The sequence below is a fragment of the Dendropsophus ebraccatus genome, chromosome 12, assembly GCF_027789765.1.
Source record: "Dendropsophus ebraccatus isolate aDenEbr1 chromosome 12, aDenEbr1.pat, whole genome shotgun sequence".
In the NCBI taxonomy this organism is placed as follows: domain Eukaryota; kingdom Metazoa; phylum Chordata; class Amphibia; order Anura; family Hylidae; genus Dendropsophus; species Dendropsophus ebraccatus.
In genome coordinates, this window is record NC_091465.1 from 31,542,796 (window position 1) to 31,570,201 (window position 27,406).

Here is a 27,406-nt window from a genome sequence, read left to right on the forward strand (position 1 = left end):
AAAAATAAAATGATATTGAAAGCTGGAACATATATGCTCGGGGGCAAAAAGTTAGAATTCAGTGGAGAACCAACCACAAGGCGACGCGCTTTGAAGCGAGAACTGAACTTCTGCAAACAACCAGCGCACCGGATGGCCATTTCCATTGCAGAAGCGGCAGAATGATCTATTAAAATTCCCTCACCCATTCTTTTTAAGAATTCACATGAGATGTGACATTCCCCAAGAGGCACATTGCAGACTGGGTTTGATGAAGTAAATTAGTCACCCACATTACTTTTTTTTCAGCTTTTGTCCCTTTTCTACCCTTTGACCTTGTCAGGATGCCCAAGGACAGAGCGCTGAGTTAATAGCATGTGATGTATGACTGCAGGGTGGCAGGTCAATTAATTACAGTGGGTGCAGGTGCTTCCTCGCTGTCTGTTGAGGACACAGGACTGACACACAAGACGCATCTGGAAAGCAGAGTGGGGGAGAGTTAGAGATGGTGTTATTCTGACCCTCTGTATTGTTCTTTATTCCAGATCGCTGCAAAAAATGTCAATTCGGAGCCATCTGTGAGGCTGAAACTGGACGCTGCGTGTGCCCTACTGAATGTGTACCCTCCGCTCAACCAGTGTGTGGTACCGATGGCAACACCTATGGCAGTGAATGTGAGCTCCATGTACGAGCCTGCACGCAGCAGACTAACCTGCAGGTGGCAGCACAGGGAGACTGCAGTAAGTAGATTGTAAAGGATGAGTATATCTCTTCTAGTGATACCAGGCTTCTCAATGCCTAAAAATGATGATTATGCTGATGAACACATTTGTATGATATTGTATGTAGATACACCGGGAAAAATATAGCCATACTGGCCACATGACTGCAAAAGGCAATTGAAACTTCCATTATTACATGTAGATTTATCTGTGTTCATATGATGAAAGATCCAGATATGTTTCTGCAATAAAATAAAATGATGTGTATATGTAATTCTACAAGAATAAATGTGTCTGACAGTCTTCCTCAAGGGAACATATTGTCCACAGATTATCTATCTATCTATCTATCTATCTATCTATCTATCTACCTATTTATCTATCTGTCTAATCTATCTATCTATCTCCTTCTATCTATCTCCTTATCTATCTATCTATCTATCTCCTATCTATCTATCTCCTTCTATCTATCTCCTTCTATCTATCTCCTTCTATCTATCTATTATCTATCTATCTATCTATCTATCTATCTATCTATCTATCTATCTATCTATCTATCTATCTATCTCCTATCTATCTATCTATCTATCTATCTATCTATCTATCTCCTATCTATCTCCTATCTATCTATCTATCTATCTATCTATCTATCTATATATATTCTATCTATCTACTATTTATCTATCATCTATCTATCTATCTATCTCCTTTTTATTTATTTATTTATTTATCTATCTATCTCCTATCTATCTATCTATCTATCTATCTATCTGTCTGTCTGTCTGTCTGTCTGTCTGTCTGTCTATCTATCTACCGGACCTATGGTAAAGGTAATCTGACCCTCGCCCAGTGCGTTCATCAATAGCCGTGCAATGTTACCAATCAATCCTGTCAACATTGCTCTGGTATTGGTGAGTTCATATGGGGGAGGGTTGCCTGCATTCGTTCTTTATCTCTATCTGCCCATTATCCAATATTAACGTGAAACTCTAGAACCAAAAAACTATACAAATTTACCAGAGCAGTGTAGGAATTGAGATTGGTTGTTGTTATGAGTAACACAAATAACTTAATATAAGACGCTTAATAAATCTTCCCTTATGTGCCATGGGTATTATTTTTTTTTTACCTTGAATACAATGGTGCAATATCCCTTATATACATAAGAGACTTGTTTTTGTTTCCTTGACTGAGCATTATATGTCTTCTCGAGGCATAGAGCTGCGTCCACGGACATTTTTCCGAACTTCATTGAAGAACACTGCAGTCATCCGCTCCTTTATCCGAAACAGCTGATAGCAGAGAGCAATAGACTGCATTTAACTTCCCAGCCCCTGTAGATAAGACACACTGCTTCCGTCCACAGTATTTGGTCCCATCCCTCCTCAGAGACAGGGCACCTAGTGCTAAGGCTAGTGATTCTTTATTCTTGTCCCTCTATCGCCAGCATCAAACGCTCATACATCCTGAGATTTCACTTTGTCCGTGATAGCTGAAAAAATGGCAGAGCGCGGCGAGAACATTTTTAACACATTTATTTTTAAACCTCTCAGCCAGGGAAGGGACGCATGGACGTGGTATAAATCTTCATAGTATCGGCTCCAGGAATAATACAAGTGCCCATACTATATAGCTTATAAATAGCAGGAAAAAGAGCAAATAACCCATCATGGAAGCCTCAAAGGTTCTGTCACTGCTAAATCACCCCGCTTCCTGGACTGGTCGGAGGTCACATGTATAAGAAGGGACATTAACATGTACAGTTATAACCTGTCATTTTCCTTTTTTCCCCATTTTCTATGAATTTGTTAGTCACTCTTTGTAATGTTCTCCGGGGACGTGCATGAAAATAACACAGTTGTTTATGAGCAGTCGGCGCTCGCTAGATGAAGCGCTTGGTAATTCAGCCGGCAATAGTTTTCTTTTCATCTATTGTCTGCGGGGCTCGATAAAGACTTTCTTCATTCATAGTACAGTACCTGTGAAGTTATGGTTATGTCATTTATTACAGTGACGGATTAGAACTTCTGCCGCTACTTATAGGAGCTCAGAAATGAGACGTTTTTCCATAAAGGTTCATTATGCATCTAATGTCTCTGTGAAAAATATCTTTCCACGCATTGATGATTTAAAGGGGACTGGTCGTAAGAACAGACCCCCATTTCTCCAACGTTAGGCTATGTTCACACAATTTCCGTAGCAATCACAACCGTTGTTGCAATGGCCATGATTAGTACGGAACTTACGTTGTGCTGAAGTCTAAGATAATCCCGGCCGGAGTGTATACACATAGTATACACTTTAATCGGAATCCCAAGTGGTGCCACAAGAAACTGACATGTCAAAACCCTGTCAGTTCACACAATGGAGCGTGCGGCTTCGGCCACACACTCCATTGTGTGCAGGGGGGAATTCTGATGCAGGCGCGCACGGATGCGGCCGCATCCGAATTCAGCGGCGGTAAAGCTCATCCGGACAGTACTGCAGTACTGGCCGGGATGATCTTCTGTGAGACCGGCCGGGTCACGGATTGGCCGGTCTCTTACAACGTGTGAACATGGCCTATTAGTGTATGTATAGAGGTGGCCTCTGTATGACATAATGGTCAACAGAAAAAAAAAAGAAAACGTCTTGGATACCCAGGCCAACCTGAACATTGTCATTTGATTACCGTTGGCTGAAGAAATTGGGTGCAGTCCTAAAGCTGCCTGGAAAACATGCACACAGCCATAGGCCATAGGCTTTATCTATGTTTTCCAGGCAGCCTTAGGGCTGCACCCAGCTTCTTCAGTCACTGGTAAACAAATTCCACAGTGCAGATTACAAGGTGTTGTAAAAAATAGTAGGGATTCAGATTCCTTCCAAAGTTAAAGAATGAGTTCAGGACTCTGCAACGTTCGAAAGCGTCATTGAGATTCAATGGTGCTTTGGATACAGTTGTTGCCCTTCCCATTCAGTTGTGGTTACAATTTTATTGCGATCTTAGGATTGGCAAAGGTCCCAACAGTTGGACCCTCACCGATCCCCAAGTTACAAGTGATAACACCCCTTTAATGTAAGCCGGGGCTGTTGAATTTGGTGGGATCAGCCAATCATTTTATGTATATGGAGCCTCACAGAGAAGGTCCAGCAGTTGGATTTCCAATTTTAGATGTCCAGGCCTTCTGCGCTAGAGGTAGATAAGCTCCTACACCGCTATGCCTATTCAGAACACATGCACACTGGGCCAATCTTGTCAACCGTGCAGCTTGAAACATGTCAGCATTGCTGTAGATCATGTACCCAAAGGATTTGTATACTGATATGTGCTTTTTTAATTAAATATGAATTAAATAAAGAAGTTTTAACCTTTTTTTCAAAAAAAAAATTAATATGTATGGTCTGCCGTAATAGCAAAGCGAAGAAAATCGCAACTTCAGGTTCAAGTACAGAGAATGTTTTAAAGTATGATAAAATAGTGTTTATGTAGAGACTGAAGGATTAAATCAATGAGTTCTTATGCTACCTCCACCTGTGAGTAATGATTTTACCCATTACAACACATTACCAGCCTGTGGTAATGGCCACCCACTGGTGTTCCTGGGCTATCTGAGTCTTTCAGTACTGACTGTGATGGAAAAAAGTCTGTGTACATCTTGTATATCCTCTAATGGGAACAATGCGATGCCATGTATATCTGCAGGTGGTAAGAGTATTAGGATGTAAGGCTAGACCAACTAATAGCCCATAGTGGTGATACAATACAACATTCACCAGCTCATACTAAATCCAGGATCACACATTTCAAGATGTAACATAAGGTCATGATACCAGATTCATGGAATTTCAATAAAATCTTCTTAATGAGTCTAATCTATTTTTGGTGTCTGTTTCATTGTATTTCAGAGACTTGTGGAAACACCATCTGTAGCTTTGGTGCAAAGTGTGTAAACAACCAGTGTGTGTGCCAGCCTTGTGAGCGCCAGCCTTACCTCCCAGTGTGCGGCAGCGATGGAGTCACTTATGACAACCAGTGCGAGCTACAAGCTGCGTCCTGCAAGCAGAAGAAGAAAATAGATGTTTCCCGGGCAGGGTCCTGTGAAGACGGTAATTCAATTTCAAGGCTGATTTTTCCTGTTGTTAGTTTCTTATTACAAAAGGCGACGAATATGAGATTGAGAGGAAAACTAATTTAAATATTTTCTTTCCAATGGAGCATTATTGTAGGGATGGGGAACGTTCGTACCTCCAGCTGTTGCAAAACTACAAATCCCATCATGCCTGGATAGCCAGATGGAAAAGGGAAGAATAGAAATATAGGAGGAAATTTATTAAAGGGGTATTCCAAGAAAAACTATCTTTTAGAAGTAGGAGATCACATGGGGTCTAACCTCCACATCCCCTGCTGGTCTCCATATCGGGCCCCCGGCTCCTGTATTATGAATAGAGCCGTGGGTATGACATGTGACCCACAGCTCTATTCATTCCTATAGAGAGATGGAAAGAGCCGAGTATGCTGGAAGAGCGCTGTACTTGGCTCTTTCTATCGTTCCCTAGGAATAAATAGAGCCACAGGTATGGCAAGTGACTCTACTCATAATACAGAAACCAGGGTCCGCTATGGAGACCAGCGGTGAGTACAGAGGTCAGATCCCCCGTGATCTCCTACTCTTCCCTATCCTGTGGATAGGGGAAAAGTTCATTTTTCTTGGAATACCTCTTTAAGGTCTGCCATTGAGAAGATGATTCAAGAATTTGGTGCCTTTTTGGCCCACTGTGCCCTTCTGGTCAAGTGAATGGAAAGTGGGTGCAGCATTTCAGGGGCGATGAAGTTAAGTTTCTTACCTTAATCTTCAGCTCCGTTTTTGTGCAGTTTGTAGTCAAATCCCAAGGCTAGTAAGGCAGTATGGTTCACATTGTGCACTAATCTGCCCATTTAATACCACCCTAACCCATTACAGCCTGATATTTCCCCCCTGTTTCTGATGTAATAGCAGCAGGGGATGACCATTGACCACTGTAGTTACAATTCTATTGGTACCCTTGGGTGCCTATGGGTTTTCAGGTTAGAGTTTTGATTACATATACAAAACCATTTCAGTAACTGGCATGCTATAAAACCATCTCAGTAACTGGCATGCTATAAAAAGAATTTTCACCTTAAACTTACAATTCATTATTATGTGGATTCTGTACTGACCTCCAAATCTGTGGTGTCCAAGATCAGAAGAGGCAGATTTCAAAGTAAGTCTTCTCCTCCCGGTGACTGTATCTCTTTTCCTGCCATCTAATATTAAGATTAGGTAAAAATAGAATTCTGATTCTCCCGTCCTTTATAACATTGTAGCTACTGTAGGGCCCAGATGACTGCAGTGTATCCCAGGCTTAACCTGCAAGTCAGTGTATTACCAGCAGGCATGGTGGCAGATTAGTAGCAGAATACGTATACTATACATATACTGTGTCCTGATCAGTGCTCCATACTGAAGGAGATCTCAGCCTGTGCAACTTAAATATCCATAGAGACCTTGTGATATACCAGCAACCTGTTGTGGATTTCTACATTGTTTTTTTTTTTCTGAATTGCACGGTTTAGATTTATATTAGAGTGTTCTCTTTGAACATCGTCTTACCATAGTGTTAGGAAGGTGAGACCTGAGATAATGCCCTATGGTAATATTAAATGGGCACTGTATTCCCAAAAAAAATGTTAGGGGAGGTAATATACTATATCTGTGCAATACAATGCTATACTTTTGGCCACTACTGGAACCCTTTAGTCGAGGCTCCAACACTAAGGCCATTTGGTCTTTTGTAACAGAGACAAAAATGCAGGAAGTGATGTCAGTTGTCCCTTTGCTGTGCACAGGCTGGCCCAGTGAACATGAATGCTGATTGGCCAGTGGCCATGCACACCCATGTACACACACCTCTATACACGTCCCTGTACACACCCATGTACACACCTCTATACACGTCCCTGGGCACTACAGCAGCTGAGTAACTGACTGCTCCGCCCGTCAGCTCTGAGTGATTTGCAGAAACATGAACATCGCAATGAGGACACTAAACAGACCGCTGGAGCTGCAATAATAAAATCCAACCCACCAGCAAACATAAGGCTAGCATTAATTATATATGTGTATATGACATAACAGGTACACTTTAAGTAAAGAAGTCTAGGATTGTTCAGTTCCATTCACCTGGGTTTTTCGGTGTCTTTCCCCAGATTAGGCATTCAATAGTTGATCAGCAAAGTGCTGACTCCGGGTAACTTCTCCAATTAGCTGTCCAGTGCCCACACTACATGTAGTATGGATTTGAGAGAAGTTGGCCCTGTTCTCTGTGTAGCAGCAGCATCCGGGAGCTGCAGCCTATTGATTCGAATAGGAGCTACGGCAGTACCCTGGAGCTGCTGCTACACAGCAAACGGAGTCCTCTGCTCCAGGCTCCTTTCTCAGTATGGCACAGGCTCGAACAGCTTATTGGTGAGGGTGCCGGGTGTTTTCATCCTGCCAAATCTCGAAAACCTCTCCAGAGGATTAGAAAAACACGTTCTTCGAAAAACAGCGCCACACTTGTTCTTAGGTTGTGTTCGGTAATTCAGATCCATTCACTTTGATGGAACTAAGCTGCAAAATCAATGAAGGTGTTGAGCTAGTTCCTGGGGTTTACAGCATCTTGGTGTAGATTTAGTACATACTTCAACATGCTCCAGTGCTTAGACAGTCACTCTCTTGATGCTGTTTTTCGACTTGGCTGAGATTTATGTTACCTAAGCATCTTTTTTTTCCCCATGTTCTATCTACATCCCGGAAGTGATTAAAGGAACAAGCATCATCTCTGTGATATCGAAATTTGCTAATTTTATAATTTGTTTTTGTCAAGAAGATTGTGCAGGTGTGCGGATAATTGGAGACTCGCTCCACCAGTGCTGACACATCAATGCTACTCGATCGCATTCAGCTGCACTCAAAGAGAAACTTGCCATAATCTGCAGAAGTCTTCACATATATCGCTCCGGTTAGACTGCGTTCACACGCTGCCGCAATGTGGCTGAAAACACGCTGGCACCATTTTTCATTGTTAGCGGTTTTGTAGCTATATAGTAGTTATACCTGCAATATTTTACTGCCGAATACAACCATGTTGTATTCTTGCCTTAGCGGACGAGCCTCACTTTTTTTTTTTTTACATAAAACCTATGTTTTGCCTTTATACAGATTAGGTAGTCACAGCCCCATGTGAATTGGCTGACATTTTCAATATACAATGAGCGCTACACACTTTCTTTCCTATCCAATAAACTCCATGTGCCGCCATATGGTGCCATATGAGGAAAAAATCATCCATAAGCCTCCATACTAAATCCGAGGCACCAGAGGGAACACTATGGGCCCTAAGAAGGCTATGGATATTGTATTATGGATCCATACAACTGGGATCCATAAGGGCAGGGTCCCATGATGCAGAAAATGGACGACTGTTGATTTTTAATACCTGCACGGTTCTGCTAGACGCCAATAAAGAAAAGACCATATGGTTGCCGATTTTGCAGGGAAGCAGCTTGCAAAAATGTGCCGCCATGAACAATCAGCATCGTGGCCGAGCACCGGCACCATCAGACCCCACTCATAATACAGCAGTGTGCATGGAGCCTTAATGGCAGCTATCATAATGCTCCGTAAATATGCAATCTCTGCTTTTTAGATGCGACACAGCGCTGTTTGTCACCGTCCAACAAGTCATTTATAATGCACTTGTTTGGCACGGGAAGGTGTGCACGGGCGAGAAGAGGTTTGGGCAGCTGTTGTTTACACTGCACCTGTTAGGTAGCACCTGTATCTGAGTCACTTGGAAGGGCATCTATTCCTGTTCATATTGTAGAAGAGGATGACTATATCATTGCCAGCTCCTAGCCTCATCCCCCAGAGGTGGGAAAGAGACATTGGCAAACCTCCTGTTCTGTTTCTATTGCTTGTGCCCTTCACGAAGTGGCGATGACAGTCCTTCCCGGGCCCAGTAATAAACGGCAGTAATGTCTTTGAGTGGTTGAGGGTTATTAAGTTGATCACGGGCGCATTAGAGAAGATTGATGGCTTTTAAAACTATTGCAAGATTTGAGACCCTGAAGATTGGTTACACAGCGAGCGTCTCTGCTGCTGTTGGTTTACATCCATCTGTCCTTTTCGTCATTTTTAACCATTTTATTCCCTGTACAGAACAATTTCAGCTTCAATTTTGAGGATTATTTTTTAACAAGATATCCCACAATGGTTGCTCTATATCAGTGATGCACCAGTATCTCTAGTCCAAGCAGCATGCACCTGCACATTAAAGGGATAGTTCATTAAAAAAATTATTCTTTTAGATCAACTAGTCCCAGGAAGTGCCAGAGATTTGTAAATTACTTCTATTAGAAAATATTAAGTTTTCAAGTACTTATCAGCTGCTGTATGTCCTGCAGGAAGTGGTGTATACTTTCCAGTCTGATACAGTACTCTCTGCTGCCACCTCTGTCTGTCAGAAACTTTCCGGAGCTGTAGAAAATCCCCATAGAAAACCTCTCCTGCTCTCCAGACTGGAAAGAATACACTACTTTCTGCAGGACATACAGCAGTTGATAAGTAATGGAATACTTTAGATTTTCTAAGAGAAGTAAATTACAAATTTTGGCCACTTTCTGGAACCAGTTGATTTAAAAGAAAAAAATCTTTTGGTGAACAAGCCCTTTAATAGCATGCACACCCAACTGGAAATTAGCTGCACTCAGCATATGGTTCCATGCATTGGAAGCCTTGCAGTCATGATATGTTCAAAAACTGCACACTAGTTGTGGCCTTAAAAGACTTTAAAAATGTAGTTTTTGGACACAAAACATGAAAAACAAAAACATTTTGACACAGCATTGGCCCTGAAGAAGGCCCTTATGCATAATATTACACACAATAAAATTATGGCTGCAAAGAACTGACAGACATTTTCCCATTGAATTCCATGGTAAAAAGAGCGTTCATATTTGAGATAATGAAGAAGAATAATTAGAGTTTATGAACATAACCTTACAAGAAAGTTTGTTTTTATAACAATAAAAATGGTTGACTCCATTGTTTGCAGGAGTAAAGCTCCCCATACACCTTATACTTTTGTCAGCCATACCTGCTGCTCGTGGCCTTCAGTATAAGGTGTATGTATCCTGACTGATCACCGACAGATGATGTTGGTGGAGATAGAAAATGACTGCCTCACCCCTTTGTTCTGTGAGAAATAAGCCACAGCCAGGGAGCAGTAGGAAATCCCTATAGAAAATCTTTCCTGTTCTCGACAATTCCTGACATGCATAGAGGAGAGTAGAAGCAGTAGAGAGCACCAAGTCAGACTGAAAAGAATACACCACTTCCTTCAGGACATACAGCAGCTGATAAGTACTGGAAGGCTTGAGATTTTTAAATAGAAGTAACTTACAAATCCATAGAACTTTCTGAATTTATTTTTCTGCCCTTTAACCCTTTAACCCTCCCTCTCCATAGAGAACACAGAAAGGCTTGGCCATTCCAAACATTCTTATGAATGGACCGAAGAGATAACTGACGGGGTGTGACCTTCAGTTATTGAAGTTGGAAAGATTTATCAAACATGGTGTAAAGTGAAGCTGGTTCAGTTGCCCCTAGCAACCAATCAGATCCCACCTTCCATTCCTCACAGACTCTTTGGAAAATGAAAAGTGGAATCTGATTGGTTGCTAGGGGCAACTGAGCCAGTTTTACTTTACACCATGTTAAATAAATCTCCTCCACAGTGAGTGAGTGTGTGTGTGTGTGTGTGTGTGTGTGTGTAGGGGGGTATGGTTTTGGTGAACTAGCCAAAACCAAGAGTGGATCCAAAACCCTGGAGACTTCAGGGAAAGTAGGTCTCTGCCTGCCCCATATCATGGCTGAATGTGTTCTCTTCCTCCGCAGCCTTCTTCTAATGCATATAACAGAATGATAAACTTGTCGGCATCGCTCACTGTGCAGATTAAATCCTTATAGGAGCTTATTCCGTGTATACAGCATGAAAAATTAATAAAACAATATGGAAGGAAATGCATTCTTGTCGTCTCTGCGCTCGGCCCATGTAAAGAAATAGGCCAAAGAGGAGAATTAAACCGTGAGTTTTATTCCCCCTATAAAGGAACCCATGAATGGCAGTAGACACCAATGTAAAACCGCATCCTTCTCTTTTTCCACCGAAACATTAGGAGTATATCTGTATTTTTACAACATTTGGAGGCGGCGGAGCCATTTTACATATGAATAGATCAACCTTTTATAGTCGATGAAAGCAAATCCATGTGTATTTTGGGTTCCTGCACGCGCCAGAAGACAAACATTGGCCAATTAGGTCGGCTCTGGCGTCCACCATTGGGTGTCGGAGAGACAATCATTTCCCTTTAATCCCTCCGTTCTGTCATGCTCGGCGTTGAAAGCGCTGAGGATGAACATTTCTGTCCCGTAGATGTGTTCTGTCTTTCTCCAGAGAGCTTCACAGTGCCAGATAATAAGGGTATATTTGACTAGTCTCCTAGCAACGCTCGGGGGGTGATTCCGGCTTTCGGGTGATCAGTTATGAGCGCAGCCTTTAATATCCCGTCTCATATTCAGCACAAGTGTAATTACCATGAGTTCATTAACGCAGCATGGCTTGGATGAGGCTGGGGATGTGTGCACGGGAATGGGGGTGCAGGAGAGGCGAGACTGTTGGCTTAGCGTCGACTTGAAAGAGAGACTTTTATCGGCATCCCATGCTTTTATCTGCTGATAACCGGCGATCGTTTTACGTAAATAGACCGGGGAGGATTGATGCAGTGACGCTTTCATTTCACACTTCAGATCCTCGCAGTATCTGATTCTCATGTCCCAGAATATTTCCTTCTTTAGTCGCTCACAATCGTTACTTCTGTAATTATTATTAAAGGTAAAAAGTAGACTTTGAAAATACCCATGGTGTCGGAGAGAATTTTTCTACATATTCAGCACTTCCGTCCAACTAGCTTTGTTAATTAGAAGTTGTGAGCGCTTCTGCTTATGGCGAAAACCCCTGGCGCCGCCGTGAAGGCTGATGACAGATTAAGTCCAATTGGCCCATACTGTTTGCTCTTTTTTGTCTATGAATCTTTAATTCTCGGTTTTACGTTTGCTGATCTGTTTTTATTTTTTGTTGTTTTTTTTTGTTGGTCTTTTTTTTTGTTCCTAGCAAGTCACGAAATACAATATATCACACCAAAGGGGGATCGGATTGTGTAGCATGAATGACATTTACTGTAGAGAAAAACATGAGTGTGGCTTGTGGCAGGGCTCGTTCCCATATATACAGTATGTTGCAGGAAAATGATAAAATGACCACTCCATTGGGTCGTTTCCCTGAGGAAAGTCAGGGATTTGATCAAATCCCTGAACTGTTTCAGAGAAATGATCAAATGAACAAGCCTGGTGCCTGGTGCCTGGTTCAATGCACATATTGGCATCCTGCTCCCCGTCCAGTGATGTAGCTACCATAGAGGCAGGGTAGGCAGCTGCTATGGGGCCCATAGTGGAGGGGGCCCAGTCATGCACAGGGAAGATAAGAGTGTCCTGTGTCCTTCTTCTTAACCCCTTATGTATTGCAGTGTGTAAGTGACCCAATGTTCTTTTACATGCTGCAACACAAGAAAGGGTTAATAAGCACAAGACAAATCTCTGCTTCACTGCTCTGATAACCCCTGACCTCTGTTCTCCAGGGCTCCTGCTGAGGTCAGGGGTTATCAGTGCACTAGCCATCTTTTTATCTGCTGCTTTTTGTGCTAAAGCATGTAAGTGTGGTTTGTGCCTCTTACAATCTTCAGTACATAAGGGGTTAAGACGAAAGTAGCCTGCTCCTGCACCTATGTATTTAACCATAAAGGCTCCTAATGGGCCCTAATAGTTAAATACAGTGGACTGACAGCAAACAGCCATTGGCTCTCTGTTCTGCCACTCACTCTTGTATATATATGCAGTACTTTGTGTTGTGCGTGTGTGGGTGGGGGGGAGCTGTACAGTTTTTTGCTATGGGGCCCCATGAATCCTAGCTACGCCCCTGCTCCCCGTCCCAGCTGCCATGCCTGGTACCTGAATGCTGAAGCCTCTCACTGGTTCCCGGCACCTTCCCCTCACCGTCCTAACACTGGCTGGGGTGAGTAATTGAATAAGCCTCAAGCCTGGTGCCTGGTTCAATGCACATATGAGCCGGGACGCCGGCACCATCTTGGGCCTCCTGCACCCTGTCCGCCCTCTGCCGTGCCTGGTACCTGAAAGCTGCAGCACATCAATGCACATTGAACCAGACACCAGGCTTGAAATTTGTTCATTTGATCATTTCTTTGAAACGGTTCAGGGATTTGATCAAATCCCTCACTTTCTTCAGGAATATAACCCAACGGAGTGGTCATTTTATCATTTCTCTGGATTTTATCATTTCCCTGCAACATATATATGATGGTCTGGCAATATCTATCTCTGCTGTGGTAATAAAATCACATTGTTGTCAATAGGATCATTCAAGGCATCTGGCGTGGGGACCCTGGACTGGTTCCGGTGTCAGATGCAGCATTTTCCTATCCCTCTCTGAAACTTTTTTTTAGCACCAAAAGCCTGATCACATGTGATGTATTTCTTTGCATCAGTTGTAGTCACTGATCCCTGTGGAACTGTTATATGTATTCCCAGGGCCGTCACCTACCATGTGCTATTTATACTGCATGTGTTATATAGCGTAGGAGTCTCTGGGCTCCTATGAACCTGAAACAACTGCTAACATTGCTTTCCCTATAGCTAGACCCATGGAGTCCAAACTCTAAAATCATGAAAGTGTTTACCTAGAGGTGTGGAAATAACCTATTCTCATCATATTTCATCTACCTGGTTACATAATGACTCTGTCACCAAAGTGAAATCCCTTTAAGGGTACGTTCACACTTATCTGATCCGCAGCTGATTTTCTGCTGCGGATCCGCAGCAGATTTCATTTAAATAACTGAACACAGCATCAAATCTGCACCATCAAATCTGCTGCAGATCTGCTGCAGATCCTGTAGGTGTGAACGCACCCTAAAAGTAAATATTAATTCAACTAGGTCTCCTTCATCTAATGTTGGCCATTTATTCATGTAAATCTTTGCTTTGCTAGTTACGGGCGATAATCGTCCCGTGGAATAGGAGGCAACGATCAGCCGACATCGTTCATGTCAGCTGATCGTTGAAGTCATTTGTCTTTCAACATGTTGAAAGACAAACTACTTATATAGCAACGATATGTTGCAGTCGCCCCGTGGAATAGGAGCGGTGAAAGCAGACCGCCGGTATATCCTATGGGCCAGCAATCACCCGGACAGCCCCCCGCCACCACCCCCCCCCCCACCCCCGCAGCTCCCCCCTGGCCCTTTCCGGATCCACCCGCTCGCTGTGGCGGCAGCGAGCAGGGAACGAGGAGCAAACGAGCGCTGACAGCAGTCGTTTGCTCCTCACTGACGGCCCGTTGAATAGGGCCTTAAGACTATGGACATCTCTGCCAGAGGAAGTGGTCATGGTGAACCCACTGTAAGGGGCATGGATACATTTCTAGAAAGTAATAATTTTACAGGGTATAGCCACTAGATTATGAAGAAGGATGGTTGATCTACGGATTCTTTGGATTGCTTTTTTTCAGAGCCAGGTTTTTTCCCTAAGAGAACAAAAATCGACTTGTAGCTTATGTATTTTTTTTTTACTTCCTCTGGATCAACATAGCAGGATAATAGTCAGAACTAGATAGACACATGTCTTTTCTCAGCCTTACAAACTGCGCTTCTATGAAGTCAGCTGCTTCTTTATAGACAGGTTAAATAGGCATATTGCAAATTGACAGACTAAACCTCTATACAGGGAATATACATGAGCCCTGGCTATACCACAGGTGCGGATTTACTATTGATTCCAGCCATAGCCTTTGGCTTGATGAATTATACTTTAGTCGCTGAGGTAATAAATGCAGAAGGTCAATGAGTTGGTCAGGGTTAAATCTCCCTGTCATACACTTTGAATAAAAAAAAAAGAAAAATTCCATTCCGTTGTGTTCTATTCCCGTAAATTGACAGCAGAAAAGTTCTGTTTTCTTCCCAGTAATTTTCATGTGAAGATGTTTGCAGATCTGACGTCTATATAATAGAGCGTTTTTCATGCTAGGAACTCATTATACAGCGACCCATTGACTTTATATGACTTCTTCTTGTATTGTCTGCAGGTTCCACATTCACTAAAAGTTTCTTATTTTAATGGCAAATGAAGGCGGGTTTGAAAGGGGAGCAACAATAACAGCGGTACATTATTAGAAGAGCTGTGTTGATGGGTCTGAGGTGTTGGTGGTGATGGCGGAGCGCATGAATGTGCTTATTTATTCAGAATTAATAGTTGTGCAAGGCAGAGAGACTGACAGAGACGAAGTGATTTTATAGCATTAAATAATGCAGCTTTCAGGGCCTTCGATTTTATTTCTATATTGTTCCCAGCTGTCATTTAAACAGGGATGGGAAGGGGAGCGAGGAGGCGTTACAGCCCTCAGCATTTCAGGGACTTGAATGTTTCCTTCACAGTTTGGACTGGAGAATAAAAGCATCTTTTATAAATGCGTTTTTTATGACTTTATTTGTTTTGAGAGTAGCGGTCTTTACATATAGTAATCCAACATGTCCATGTACTCTCTTCTATAGACTGTGGATCTGGAGTCGCTGGATCAGGGTCTGGTGAGGACAGCGAATGTGAACAAGATCGTTGCAGGCGATATGGCGGCTCATGGGATGAGGATGCTGAAGACGATCGCTGCGTCTGCGATTTTACCTGCCATGCTGTGCTGAGAAATCCGGTAAGCATACCAGGAAAATCGGATACTATGGGGGAGATTTAGCAAACATGGTGTAAAGTGAAACTGGCTCAGTTGCCCCTAGCAACCAATCAGATTCCACTTTTTATTCCTCACAGACTCTTTGGAAAATGAAAGGTGGAATCTGATTGGTTGCTAGGGGCAACAGAGCCCGTTTCACTTTACACCATGTTTGATAAATCTCCCCCTATATCTGGTATTTGTTTAATAAAATTAGATTCTGATGTACATCATAGTGCCACCATCACTATGCAGTGATAATATTGGAAACAGCACCACCGCATGAACATACATTCTCAGGCTAGACCATCGGCATTGGTGTGACTACCAGCATTGGTGTGACTACCAGCATCCCCTACGATCAGCTGCTTAAAGGGGCTGTGATGCTCATGCAAGTGGCACAACTATTTAAGCAACTAATGATGCTCATACCTGCATCTCTGCACTACAAGTAACAGCGGTACAAGGTAATGCAACAATGCACCATTCATCTGAATAGGATAACACTGAAGTACTTTACACCGCTACTACTATTAGTACAAGCACTAGAAAACATTGAGAACCACAAATATCACAGCCCCTTTGAACAGCTCATTGGCCAGGGGTTAGACCTCCACTGATATAATGTTGAGAATCTAACCATCAGAACTCTGGGCAGGGAGATTTTTTCAAAAATGCCAGAGGGGGAGGATGAAAAAAAATAACATGCACTCACCTCCGTGGCTCCTTCGCTGGTGCCCGCATACCACCACTCCGGTCTCCCAGCTGCTTCGTGGTTTCAGAGGGAACCTGGGACGTGACGTTCTAGGCCCACTCAGCCAGTCAGTGGCAGAGGCGGGGCCCCACTACAGTTGCTGACTGGCTGAGCGGGCCTGGAACGTTACGTCCCAGGTCCCCTCTCAAACCAGGAAGCGTCTGTGGAACCGCAGTGGCAATATGCAGGCACCAGCGCTGGAACAGGGAAGGTGAGTGCATGTTACTCATCCTCTCCCTCTGGCACTTTTCAAAAAAAATCTCCCTGTCCGGACTTCTCCTTTAAAGCTTTCATCAGTAGATGCTTGAATGGGGTTATCCAAGATTACATAAAGCTCAGCTACTTTAGTGAAAAACAGCGCCACCCCTGTCTTCAGGTTGTGTGTGATATTACATTCACTTCATGGGAACTAAGCTGCAAAACCCACACCTGAACTGAGAACTGTTTCTGGAAGCCTAGATAATCCCTTTAAACATTTTCCTTTTGAAAAAATTGATTATCTTCCCTAAAGGTGTTTGTATTGAAAACATTTTTCAGCTGTCCGATATATTCATGGTTTGCATCTGTTCTATGTTTTACAGGTTTGTGGCTCGGACGGTATAACTTATTCTAATGATTGTGAATTGAAGAAAACTCGCTGTGAAAGGCGCCAAGACTTATACGTGGCCGGGCAAGGTCCCTGCCGAGGTGAGAGACAGGATTATTATAATTTTTCAGTTTCCTCTAATCCCTTCCCTACTGGGGGTTGCTTTTTTCCCTCATGATTTCCTCTGATCTGCGATAAGATCTCTGACCATTTACAAGCCTTGCAGATTCCTGAGCGAAATCTCTTGGCACAGAATTCACGGCAGGATTTGGATTATTGTCATACAGCTGACAAATGATAGTAAGCAGATGAGAGGCTTATTTGGGCGAGAAGTCTTTAAATATGAAATACAGTATTTAACTCTAGAGCGGCAGAAAGTCTGGTGGCGGACAGCAGGGAAAGTTTCCGCGCATCGCTTAACTTTGACAAAAATGTCTTTTGTAAATGAAAAATCAATAGCGGAATATCTTGTGGGATCTCACAGGGTAATTTGAGCATATTCCAAATTTCTGTAATTATACTTCAAGCTGTATATCAGGAGGGCAGAATACATACACATATGTATTATTAGGTATTGGTAGTCTGCAGGCGGGTTGGAGCCCCTGGTCGGCAGAGTTAATCCTCCACTGATGTCCCTCTTGTCCGTTTTATAGGTTCTTGGCTCTCTTGATCTAGACACTACACTCAGTTTTCTCTAGTTCTACATTCGTCATTGTTTTTTTCCCTTGTTTTCAAGCCGCATAAAGATGTATCAGTCAGTGATATAACCAAGCTTGGAAATTTTGGTTAATATGGGAATTGATGTGTAAGTGAAATAAAATGGTAAACTCCATTTGGAAATAAAGTTCTAATAACTACCGTAATTGGTGAATAGGTGTCTCTTTTATAAGAAATAGATAGACACTATTTAGGGTCATATTACACAGCCCGATCACAATAGTAAACGAGTGCCGATCTGCCTATTACACAGCTCAATTATCATGCAGTGAGGGCTGCACGGACATTGTTAGTGATGTTCGTGCAGCCTTTGCTTTAAAAGTGAAGTTCATATGTTAACTCTCCACGATTCTGGTGTTCTCTTCACTTCTTCACGCTTTCTGCAGCCTCCGGTGCAACTTCAGAGCGTGTCTGTGAAGTGACAAGCTGCTCAGCCAATCACTTGCCATGGCGGCCTGGTCCCAGTGAGTGATTGGCTGAGCGACCTGTCACTTCACAGACATGTTCTGAAGTTTTACCGGAGGCTGCGGGGAGAAGTGAAGAGAACACCAGGGAGCATGGATAGATAATTTATGAACTTTACTAATTACTTTACAGATTCATCAGCCGTTGGCTGCACATCACTTTTACACGTATCGAGACGCACACTCAGCGGCCAATGATTTTAGGTCAAGATCAGCCAATGATTGTTTTCACTATTACATGGTGCAATGATATGCCGAATCGGCCTGATTCTGCAGATTATTGTTTCATGTAATAGGGCCCTTAGATTAGGGCTTATATAGGGCAAACCCTAACCTACCCACTGGATATTGGAAAACTAGCTGATCAGCAGGGGGGGATCCATGAGAACAAAGGACAAATGTCCGCTGATTGAATAGAGCAGTAATGTGCATACTTGGCCACCCCCTTTCACTATCCATGAGACTTCCAAGCATTGACAAGTTCAGAATACCCTAAAGTCCCTTTTAAATGGTCTGATTATAAACCAGAAGCATTGCTAGAAACGCTTCTTTGGCGAATAATTGTCCCATGTAAAAGTGACAGTGATTTGCTGAGGAGCAAGAAAACGCCCGATAACATTTAAAATCTTTAATATCTATCGCTATCGGCCATAAATCTCTCTGTATAAACAGGGGATGTACATCCGATAGCAATAGAATTAAATGGCTGCACGAACGATACAATGGTCGTTCGTGCGGCCCGATCACTCACTTAGTTGTGCTGTCTAAAGGCACTGCCAATAAGTGCTAATCAGCTCTAGTTTGCGGCTGAGGACTGTTGAAGATCTTCACGGGTAAAAGGACCCTTAGACCTTGAACAGAGGGGTGGGCGGGCATGCCATTTATATGTGGAAATTTAACTTTCGTTCTTGGTGGGGATCCCAATCAATCAATGGTGGGGGTCTCAGTGATTGGGCCACCACTGATCTGCTAGTTATACCTTTTTTTTTCATTTTGGGATAATGCCTTTAAGGTTTCTAATTGCAAAAAAAAAAAAATAATAATAATAATCATCATCAGTTTCAGAAGAGGGACATGAAATAAACAAAGATGGCAGGAGTAGGGTCAAAAGTAAGGAATGTTGCTTCAAAAGTAGAAGCTATACAAAAAGAAGGTAGAACAGCAGTCTTAAACGGGTGGGTCTCCTTGTCCAGGGCGGGGGAGGGGAGCTACTTTAGTGTCCATTTTGGCTTTGAGAGGCTCTCACACAACTGCCCTATTCTAAATTGAACTGGCTTTGCTGTAAATTTTTGTAGTGCTAAAAGTCACCTTAATTTGTATGAAATGATTTAAAACTCCTCACATATATTGTATATCTTTTATAATACATAAGCACAAGATTATCTAATATACTAGTGAATTACGCTATCCATAGATAGACCACATGACGAATCAAGCCTTGTGAAGGTCTCCGAGATGTAATACAGGCCTAGGAGAAGACGGTCATACTCACAGTCCTCTATATTAAGCACATGCCTTGTGTTTGTAGATTGAAGGCCATTCACACTAGAGATTGTTTTTTTTTATAGCTCTTTGATGCTTACAGTTTTTGGTGAGATTAATTCATTAAAATTTATGATGTGTATTCAGTCAATTGGCAACTGTGTGCCGATAATTTGCCGGGTCAAAATCATCAGTCGTCTGTAACCTCGGGCGCCCACTGAAGGAACTTGTGTTAATGGCAGCATTTTACTACAACACAGGAAACTGATTTCATGAAAGTAAAATCAGAATTTCTTTCTTTTTTTTTTTTTACTTTGTGCAAATGAGAATTCTTTTTTCTTTATTCTCAGACAGCCACATTTGCATGTTACAATCCGGGGAAGGTTAAAAGAGCTTAGATAGAAAGTCATAGACTCCAAGTCCATATTTTACATGTTCTAACATATAATCAAGACTTCATCCTGTTGAAAATTATAGAATACTTCAGTGAAGGACTAGGACATACTGTACCAGCTAGTTTTTGGGAGTCATATTCCAAATAAATACATAATCTTCCTTGCTTGGTTGCACTGTGTGAGCATCTTACAGGACAAGAGACCCCACCAAGTGCATGTAGTATAACCATTAAATGGGTGTACGACAAGTGGAGTGGGATTGGACCACTGGGACCCCCATCTGATAGGGAAAATAATAAATTAATGTGTCTGTTCTGGCCTACCCAGATCAGTTAGTGTTCTATTTATTCTCTATTAGGGTAGGTTCACACTACGGAACCCGAGCTGAGAATTTCCGACAGATTCCAAAGCTGGTAACTGTTCCTGGCCGCGCACCTCTCCGCCCGTGCCATAGACACCACTCTATGCACGGGCGGATTCCGCATTCCGCCGAGAGAATTGACATTTTGGCGGATAGTGGAATCGAGCCGCCCATAGAATGGTGTCAATGGAGCCGGCGGAGAGGTGCGTGGCCGTGAAAGGGTATGAAAGGGTACTCAACAACAATGAGTAATAGTCCCATAAATTACAATTAATATTCCCCCAACCATGAGTAATAGTCCAATGTGCCCACCATATGTAATTATTCCAGCTACGATTAATATTCTCAAAAAATGTACATAATATTCACCATAAATATAAATAATAATCTCACCAACCATGAGTAATATTGTAATTAGGGTTGGGAGAAACTACCGTAAGATTCGCTGGACCCGAATCTATTGAATCTGCATTGATTCATTTAGTCATCCTGCTTTCCAAATGTTCTGATGAGAATTTTGGAAAGACACGGTCCAGGGACTCATTCCAGCCTTTTCTGGGAAAATTCCAAGATGAGATGTATCAAGGATCAATCCATCAGGTTCAGCGAATAGTACTGTGCATTCACTCATTTCTAATCCCCCACATGTAATGTTGCCTCTAATACGTAATATTACCACTAGGTAATTACCAATGACATGTAATTTTCCAATCAGCCATAAGGAAGGTTCCAGTCGACCGTGTGTAATACCCTCACATCCTATATAGCTATAGTCAGATGGTTGATTTTTCCAGGAATCAACTTCATTCAATGGGGTTAATCCGCCTCTAGGCTACAGAACGTGGAATCCCTCTGGATTCGGCATCATAGAAGTGACAAGTCACTACTTTATTTTTTCACATTGCAGATTCCAAAGTCTTATTGAAAAAAAATCAGCACTGTAGTTCAGTGTGGGATTCTCATAGAAAAGAATAGAATGCAGATTTCATTGGATTCTCCATGCAAAAATCTTTATGTGAACGCAGCCTGTGTAATGTTCCATTAAGGCGAATGTACCAGTTCGGTTACTGATTTTTTTTTCCCCTACCTGGTTGGTGGCGGCACGGAGATTCCCGTGGTGTGGTTCATTTTTCAAAACGCCACCCAGGTGCCATGATTGATGCTGGTTTCTTCATGCGCAGTCCAACCCGCTCTTTGCCGAGGAAGTGGGCCTGGTGCCCCTAGTGTACCAATATCCCCTCCCCACGGTGACCCGGCCAGACTTGGTTATGATAGAGGCACATCACTGAGGGGAACAGATACATTGGGGGCCCGCCTCCAGTGCATACAGCGCGCCGAAGTGTACAGGAGGAAACCAGCGGCCAACGTGGAAATAGGGCGGCACTTTGAAAAATGGACCACACCACGGGAATCTTCAAGCTGGTGCCAATCAGGTAGTGAAAAAATAATTCATTAATCAAACTGGTACATTCGCTTAAAGGGGTACTCCGAAGGGAAAAAAAACCTCAGATCAGCTGGTGTCAGAAAGTTATACATGACTTCTATTTAAAAATATTAATTCTTCCAGTACTTATTACCTGATGAATGTCCTGCAGGAAGTGGTGCTCTCTGCTGCCACCTCCGCTGTCCATTTTAGGAGCTATCAGGAGCAGGAGAGGTTTTCTATGGTGATTTCCTACTGCTCTGGACAGTTTCTGAAATGAACAGAGGTGGCAGCAAAGAGCACTGTGTCAGGCTGGAAAGAATACACCACTTCCTGTAGGACATACAGCAGTTTATAAGTACTGGAAGATCTGTATAACTTTCTGATATAATTTTTTCCTCCAGAGAATCCTTTTAATATTCACTCCATCAACTATATCCAATAACTCTACTATCTATAACGTACAGGTAAATTATAATCCAACAAACTACAACATATGTAATAGCCCTGTATACCATCCATTATATAATAGTATAATATTATCGCTTAGACCCAGTAAGTATGACAATACCTAATAATATAATACTCCTGTCACCCGTAAGTAATAATCTCACCCTCTAAGTGTCGTTTTCCCACCAGCCATTGTTTTATCTCTCTAATGTGAATCGAATGCTATAATTTAGTCAAAGAGGAATTGCTATAAATTTCCATGTGTTCTATGCAGTTTTATGTCACCCTGCGAGTTATTATGCAAAAGATAGAAAACAATACAAATTGTGGCGAATGACAAACAGAAATCCGCTCCCGCTATTTATCTAGAAGCGTCTACTTGTAAATTTACAGCTCGGCTTTGTCTACTTTTCAATGGGTGCCCAATGATCCGAAACATTTGATAGCCTCTTTATTGCTGACTTATAGGAAATTTACTGTACATATATGTCGCCAATTGCTTAGACATCCACACTGAGTATTTTTTCATATCTTTATAACCCATTGCTATATCCTTGGGCTGAGACTATTCGCCGTCACACTAATCTCGCTCCAACTAGTAGGCTGGGGGATAGGTTATAGAGGCGGCATCAATCTTTCTGCTCTCTGGGCTGTAATAAATAGCCATTTACTTCAATGGAAATTCCCAAAGTGACAACCTGCCAATAGCTATTAAAAAAGATCCTTTTGAAATAAAGATGATGAAGAATCATTGCACATACTATACTGTGAATAAAGCACCAGCTATAGTACATGATGAACAACTTGCAGTAGATGTGGAGTCCCAGGTCGGAGACTGCCACCTCTGTAGACATAGACTTATCTTTTCATATATCTTCTATAGACTTTGATTGCTTTTTTTCATTCAAATTAACTGGTCTCAGAAAGTTATATACTGTAGATTTGTAATCTAATTATATAAAAAAAAATCTCAAGTTTTCTCATATTTATTAGCTGCTATATGTCCTGCAGTAAGTGATGTATTCTTTTCAGTCTGACACAGTGCTCTCTAATGACATCTCTGTCCGAACTGTCCATGGCGATTTCTATGGCGATTTGTCATAGGCTGTATCCCAGTTTTCCAGGCGGTCCTCAGGCTGTATCCACCCTCTCCACGGAGGCTGCAGACAGCGGGAATCAGAAGCCAAGAGTTCAGGTTCATACGAACCCGAACCTCGGGCGGTTCGCTCATCTCTAGTTGTCACCCATGTTTTGTACACTACCACTCTGATAGGAGCTACTGAAGACGGCTGAATACAACATTTGGCTTTGTGCAGCAGCTCCTATAAAGAATCGGTCAAGTGGGCGGTCCTACTGACAGCGTTCAGTGAGGGTGGTTTCAGGCTATGGAATCCACGCGGATAAACTCCTGCGGATTCCGTCGCTAGAGCGTGCTCATGGCCGCACGCCTCTCTGCCTGTGCCATAGACACCATCCTATGCAAGGGCGAATTCCGCCGACAGAACTGACATGTCAGTTCATTCAGCAGATAGCGGAATTGGCCCACCCATAGAATGGAGTCTTTGGAGCCGGTGGATATGCATGCGACCGTGAACGGATACGAGCTACAGAATCCGCCCGAATTTATCCACGAGGATTCCATAGTCTGAACTCACCCTTACTGAGTAGTACTGCCCACTTGACTACCTTGCCCAGACAGAGCAGAGATATACAGTACATATATATATATATATATATATATATATATCCTCCTGCTCTTTGATGTACTGTATTTTTAACACTCCATCTAAAAGCAAATTTTTGCATCCCGCTATGTGTGTCACTTGTTACCAAGATACTGTGTTACTTTTATAACCTCTTCAGCACTTTTACTAAGGTGCCAGGCTGCTATGTAAATCAGAATCCCACCATCTCCCTCTCCAAATCCGTACAGACAATTTGGATGATTAAAGACAATGATATGCCTCATTATTGTTCCATCCTTCTGGTAAGGCTCCTCTTTCGGCGCATACAGAACGGCAGCAATCCATAATTTATATCTTAATGGGCCCGGTTCATATTCTATCATGTCATAGATTCCGGAGCACACCCCTGTAGGACAGCTTGAGTGAAAGCTGCCATGTTGTTGGCCCACATTTGTAAACCTCTCTCTCCTATCAATATGGCGTCCATGCCGGGATTATTGATGAGCTCCTGAATATTTATAAAGCTCTTAGATAAGTGATAGCCGTTTATTCTAATGTATATTGGGTTCAGTCCACCAAATGGCCCTGAGTGACGGGGGTACTTTAATATAATTACGCCCACCCCCTATGTGACAGGCCTCAAGGCCTACGTTCTAATGAAGCCTAAATAGATCTATATTTACTGAAGGACTGATCTATAATTCTCCACTTACATTGCGCATTTGATTTGGATGTCTCCTTCTATAATCAAGTATATTTTCTTCTCTCGGTGTAACACACAATCACCTCAATCTCTCGCAGGGCATTCTGATTTAGTGAAATTGCTGCAGCTTCATCATTTTAATGTGAAAATGTGCTTTGTGTATTTTCCCCTCACATCGCCATGTGTTATCCCAAGCATTCGGAGTTCTGTCACATAGATCTGCCGCCGTGAGTGAAATGAGCCTTGAGAGCGGATTATTGCAAGGAAATGTAACTCCTGTGGTGCTTTCAACCTCACTGCCCTCATCCCATTGCCTTTTTTTTGTCTTTTTTTTTTTTGACAGCTGCCTCCACCAGCGCTCCTCCCGTGGTCCCACACTGTAGTCACACCGTGTACGGCTGCTGTCCTGACAATGTCACCGCTGCCCTTGGAGTTGGTCTGGCCGGGTGCCCAAGTAAGATGCACTTGTATTTGTTGTTATCGTGTAAAAAGCGACATACAAAAAGTCATCAATGGTGATGGACACCAACTATCAATACTAGTATAAGTCGCACATTTGCTATTGATATTAATTTTAAAGCAGGAACCAACATGGAATATGTCACCTATATTGTCTATGAACATAGTTTCTGATAAGAGTCAGAATATGTGGACATCCACTGAACTGGCTTAGGGGGAGATTTATCAAACATGGTGGAAAGTACAATTGGCTCAGTTGCCCCTAGCAACCAATCAGATTCCACCTTTCATTTTCCTAAGAATCTGTTAAGAATGAAAGGTGGAATCTGATTGGTTGCTAGGGGCAACTGAGCCAGTTCTACTTTACATCAGTTTGATAAATCTCCCCCTTAGACTATTAAAAGGGGTACTCCAGCTAAATAAATTTTCCTTCATATCAACTGGTGTCAGAAAGTGCCAGAGATTTGTAATTTACTTCTATTAAAAGTTTCCCCAGTACTTATCAGCTGCTGTGCGTCCTGCAGAAAGTGGTGTATTCTTTTTAGTGTGGGACATTGCTCTCTCCTGCCACCTCTGTCAGTTTCAGGAACTGTCCAGAGCAGTAGAAAATAACCATAGAAAACCTCTCCTGCTCTTCAGATTGGAAAGAATACACCACATTCTGCCGGACATATACAGTAGCAGCTGATAAGTACTGGAAGACTGAAAATTAAAAAATAGAAGTAAATTAAAAAACAATTTTTTCACTGTAATACACCTTTAAAGATGTGTTATATCATGGATCTTGTTTTAACAGATTCCAGGGTTGATCATAATACTAACCAGCAGGAATATCCTGTAATAGGTGTTTAATCCCAGCACAGAAGTCCTGTTTTGGCCAGAAGTTGCACAACTATCAGGCCTTTTTTATTTTTTTATTTTTACTATGTCTACTGGAAAAATTCCCAGTATAGGATCTGCTCATACCACCAGCATGGCTTCTGTTACCATTATAAGAGCTGTCCCTGCACTTTAGTGAATGAGGTGGTAAGAAGCAATAGACCGATAGAAAACAACCACACACATTGAGCTCATGTTCATCCTTAGTTTTATTATAGTCAATCCATATTAGAAGTCCATGACCTCACCTCATCATTGATGACCTCAACACATGATTAGTACCGATAGGTTGATAGATGTTATGTACCCTCTTGGTAATACTAATTTGTTCAATGTTTTTGTTCCTGCAAACTTTCCTAACATGATAGCAAGCCATAGGAGTAATGTCTGATGTTGATTATAAGATGTTCTGCACAACACTGCAACATGAGACGTTAATCCTACTACTTGATACCATGTTTAGAAAGGTCCCCAGGAACCAAAATGTCCAACAAATTGCTATCACCAACCTACTAACATCTAACCTTTGATTGATGTGACGTCTCATTGGATTTGTGCAACTATAGTGAGATCATGGTCTTCTAATATTGATTGATTAGGATAAAACTAAGACTGAGCACCACCTGAACAAAAGCTCTTATTGTGTGCAGCGGCCTTCCTCATATGTAACTACAGAAACCATGAGAGCAGTACTGGACCCATTCAACGACAAGCAACTGTATATGATGGACCCTATTGACTTATAATTGGGTCCTTCGGGTTCCGCTTTGGTGTCCATCATTTTCCTGAGAAGAATAGTGCAGAATGCTTTTCATTTTCTTCCCATCAAATCTGACAGTATTACCAATGGAGGCTAAGGACGTGTCTATAGCATTACATTGCCTCAACACCAAAGGAATCTCCTTTAGGCTTCTATCGAGCTGGTATACATCGGTATAGAATAGTGTACTAGACTACACTTTTCCATAGTTGAGATCCTTTAAAAAAAACTGATGTCATAATAATCTATGGTTGACAGATGCCGCTGTATGGCATCCATCACAGGCATCCATATGAGCTTTTGGCAGCTTTTCATGACATATCCATTAAACAGATGCCATCTTACAATGTGTCCCCTGAATGGATGCTATAATAGCTTATAGGTGATGGATGACACTGTATGGGTTCTATCACAGGCTCTGCTTAATGTAGAAGTCAGGAGATTTCTCTGGCCTATACATTGAATTGAGGCAAAAACGAGGTGTAAACAAAGCCTTACAGTTCTCCTCCATCCCGGAGAGCTGCTTCCATACAAGTCATAACTCACTTTCATATCAGTGCTAGTGTTTATTGTAAAGTATATCCCATAATGTGAAAAATATGGCTTGACACCTACCACCCTCTAAGTCACTTATAGCTGACATATTGGCTACCATAGAAACAGACTATGTAATTGCAATAAGGGCTTTCAGTAAA

General features: G+C 42.3%; 1 protein-coding gene across 2 annotated transcripts in view; it reads left to right on the forward strand.

Moving 5' to 3' along the window:
* The window catches only part of AGRN (agrin), a 352,404-nt gene that overhangs the window by 256,680 nt on the left and 68,318 nt on the right, over positions 1–27,406 (forward strand). For both annotated transcript variants that reach the window (XM_069948832.1, XM_069948833.1), the window contains exons 9-13: positions 525–719; positions 4,587–4,787; positions 15,424–15,575; positions 16,929–17,034; positions 24,957–25,067. In XM_069948832.1, coding sequence (XP_069804933.1) covers positions 525–719; positions 4,587–4,787; positions 15,424–15,575; positions 16,929–17,034; positions 24,957–25,067 — 765 coding nt within the window. The remainder of the gene's footprint in view (positions 1–524; positions 720–4,586; positions 4,788–15,423; positions 15,576–16,928; positions 17,035–24,956; positions 25,068–27,406) is intronic.